This window comes from Grammomys surdaster, unplaced genomic scaffold, assembly GCF_004785775.1.
Source record: "Grammomys surdaster isolate TR1022 unplaced genomic scaffold, NIH_TR_1.0 278, whole genome shotgun sequence".
Lineage (NCBI taxonomy): Eukaryota > Metazoa > Chordata > Mammalia > Rodentia > Muridae > Grammomys > Grammomys surdaster.
Window position 1 is genome coordinate 3,778,813 of NW_021604719.1, and position 2,699 is coordinate 3,781,511.

General features: G+C 35.8%; 1 protein-coding gene across 2 annotated transcripts; it reads right to left on the reverse strand.

Annotated features, from left to right (window-relative positions):
• Nucleotides 1–1,393: 1,393 nt before the first annotated feature.
• On the reverse strand, nt 1,394–2,389 carry LOC114629201 (ubiquitin-conjugating enzyme E2 variant 2-like). 2 transcript variants are annotated; one of them, XM_028777211.1, is made up of 2 exons: nt 2,209–2,384; nt 1,935–2,082 (listed from the first exon to the last, which is right to left on the reverse strand). In XM_028777211.1, the coding sequence occupies exons 1-2, from the start codon at nt 2,370–2,372 to the stop codon at nt 1,935–1,937; spliced, it is 312 nt and encodes a 103-aa protein (XP_028633044.1). In that variant the 5' UTR covers nt 2,373–2,384. The 2 variants fall into 2 exon arrangements, with proteins under 2 accessions (XP_028633043.1, XP_028633044.1); XM_028777210.1 differs by having other exon boundaries at nt 1,394–2,389.
• Nucleotides 2,390–2,699: the final 310 nt, after the last annotated feature.

Consider the following 2,699-nt stretch of genomic DNA (forward strand, 5'->3'; position numbering starts at 1 on the left):
TGGACAAAATATGGAAAATAACTATTTGAATATATTAGCAAATAACTTGAATCAAGATATGCTGGCAGGGAGTCAACATTTAGAAAAAAGAGACACTATATTTGTCATATTTTTCCCCAAAGCAATTATCAGAAATAGGGAAGCTAAATACATACAAAACCCTAGAGTTGCTTGCTAAAAGAATCAGATACTGCCCTGTGCTGGATAGTTTATGTCAACTTGACACAGCTAGATTTATCTGAAAGGAAGCAACCTCAATCGAGGTTCTATCCAAAGCTCTTTTTCACCCTCAAACATGGCTTGCTTGAAAAATAATGCAAAGAACTAAGCTAAGGCTAAAAGTCTGCCCAGAAGCTTCATTTACTGTCATAGAGAAAAGAGAATTTGGGGTTCACATAAATAAAACAAAAATCAATTTTATCCACAGAATTGTAGCAGAATAGTCAAGAACACAGTCCGAATACTAGACATTTGAAGAGACCTTACTTGAGAGAATAGGAAATCAATAAATGCTGAACTAAGATGACCCAAGAACTAGAAATACCAGGAGAAATTGTTAAAGCAGCTCCTGAGACAGAGCAAGTGGAGACTCCTGGGAAGTCCATAGGGGAACACTGCAGGTGAGGTGTCCTAACATATAACACAGGATCACAAAGGCACATGTATGCCTGACCCTACTGAGTACACATGTTGGACAAGAACATTTCATTAATTTTATTACTTAAAAAGATGAACAAAATTGAATGTCAATTAGTGGTATTCCCTACGTATGTGTTTGAAATGAAAATGCAATTTTGCCAGTCTTAAAAACCCATAATAAAATAAGAAACAAAGCTTAATAAGTTTGTATTAATAAAGTAATTGTAGTAAAGCATTCATCATAAAATCTAGAAAATGGATAAACAATTCTTTGATTTTTCCTGCATACTTTAAAGTTTCATAATAAAATGTTGAGACTAAAACTCTCTCATGAGATGTCATTTTGATTCCAAACTCCTTATTTTGATTAAAACAACACTGTCAAGAGGTCCCGGCCCCTAGATCCTGCCCCCCCCCAAATCCAAAGAATCCCATTTCTCTTTATATTCCAATTGAAAGATGCCTTCCCTGAGAAGTGATGATTATGAGACTAAGAAAGTGTACAGGGAGTAAAAGTGTGCTAACAGGGGCACAGTATATTTCACATATTAATTACTTTATTTTTTTTTCTGAAGACACATTCCACAATTTATTTACATTTTAAGACTAACTTTCATCTCAAAATCACACATCCATAAACCTATTTCCTTTTTGTTCACTTCACTTAAAACTTCTAAGCATGTTTTATTAAACAAAGACTGTAAACAAATTATGTCTGTTACACGTAACAAACGGGAACAGCTTTTAACAGAAATTCAAAACCCCAAACATCTTTTTATTATAAATACAGGTATCAAAACAATCCTGAACCTATTTTAGATACTAGTAGTAGTCAGTACCCACACTGCTTCAAGAATTAACACAATTGGTGACTAGTCATTCTATCTGCTACTTTAAACAATTCCAACTGCAGCTCTATATATGATGGATAAAGCATGCCATTTCTGTTCTTCCATCTTGAGACTTTACTTTTCAGAAAAGCAAAGGTTTCCATGGCCATCTGACAGTTTTTTAACATGCTCCTGTCTTGAAAACCTGAATTCCACTTTGAGTACTTCAGGTTCATGTTTAAACGACAGTGCTTTAAGAGGACAAAAAAAAAATTTGTGCTGCACTTCTCTTGTTACCTGAAAACATAATAGGTGTACATATATTAAATATATTCTTACAACTGTCCAGGTCATGTTTACCAGCTGCAATTCTTTTACTTAATGTGTGGGTATTTTGCATGGTGATATTTAATCAAGACAATAACATGGGTTGTTGAATTAAGACAAGTTTGAGATCCACTAAAATTAGTTGTTGTACGTATGTCTTTCTGGTGGCTGTGGAAGCTTCATATTTTCTTTGGACATCATAAGACGTCTTAGCTCTTGAAGTACAACTTTAATGCTATAGGAATTTTGCCATTTTGCTAATATTGGTATGCCCCATGCATCCACCATTCCACTGTAATTATTGATTCCATTCATATTAATTTTTGTTACAAATCTAACTGATGGAGGAGCTTCTGGGTATTTAGATCCACATTCTACTTTCAGGCTATATATTCTGTTTTCATAGTTTGTCCTTGGTGGCCCAAGAATCATGCCTGTCCACCTTGTAAGTGTCATGTCTTCATCGTCTTCAAGGCCCCAGCTAACCGTACCATCACCTACTCCTTTTTGTCCTTCTTCAAGTTCTTCCAACAAGCGAAAATTACGAGGAACTTTAACTCCTGTGGAGACCGCCATCTTCTCCTGCTCCCAGACCCACCCATATTAGTTACTTTAAAGCATATGTGGTGTGCACTCATGTGACATGTATGTTCTCAGAGAACCCTCCTACAGCTTATCTGCTCTTCACTCAGTACTACTAACCTTGAAGGTAGGCAGAAGAAAAATATGGTGATTATTCAATGACCTGTGTAGCATCATTCATGATGGTCCAGTTCAACAGTTAGCACATAGCATGGTGTGAAAAGAAAAGAGCAAATGTTGGCACCCAGAGGCCTAGATCAAAGTTACTAAAACTATATCAACTATTCCCAGAAAACAAAAAAGTCTCCACAGCTATCCCAC

Excerpts from the sequence above, each read along its gene's own strand:
- LOC114629201 (XM_028777210.1), bottom strand. The coding sequence starts at position 2,372 with ATGGCGGTCTCCACAGGAGTTAAAGTTCCTCGTAATTTTCGCTTGTTG.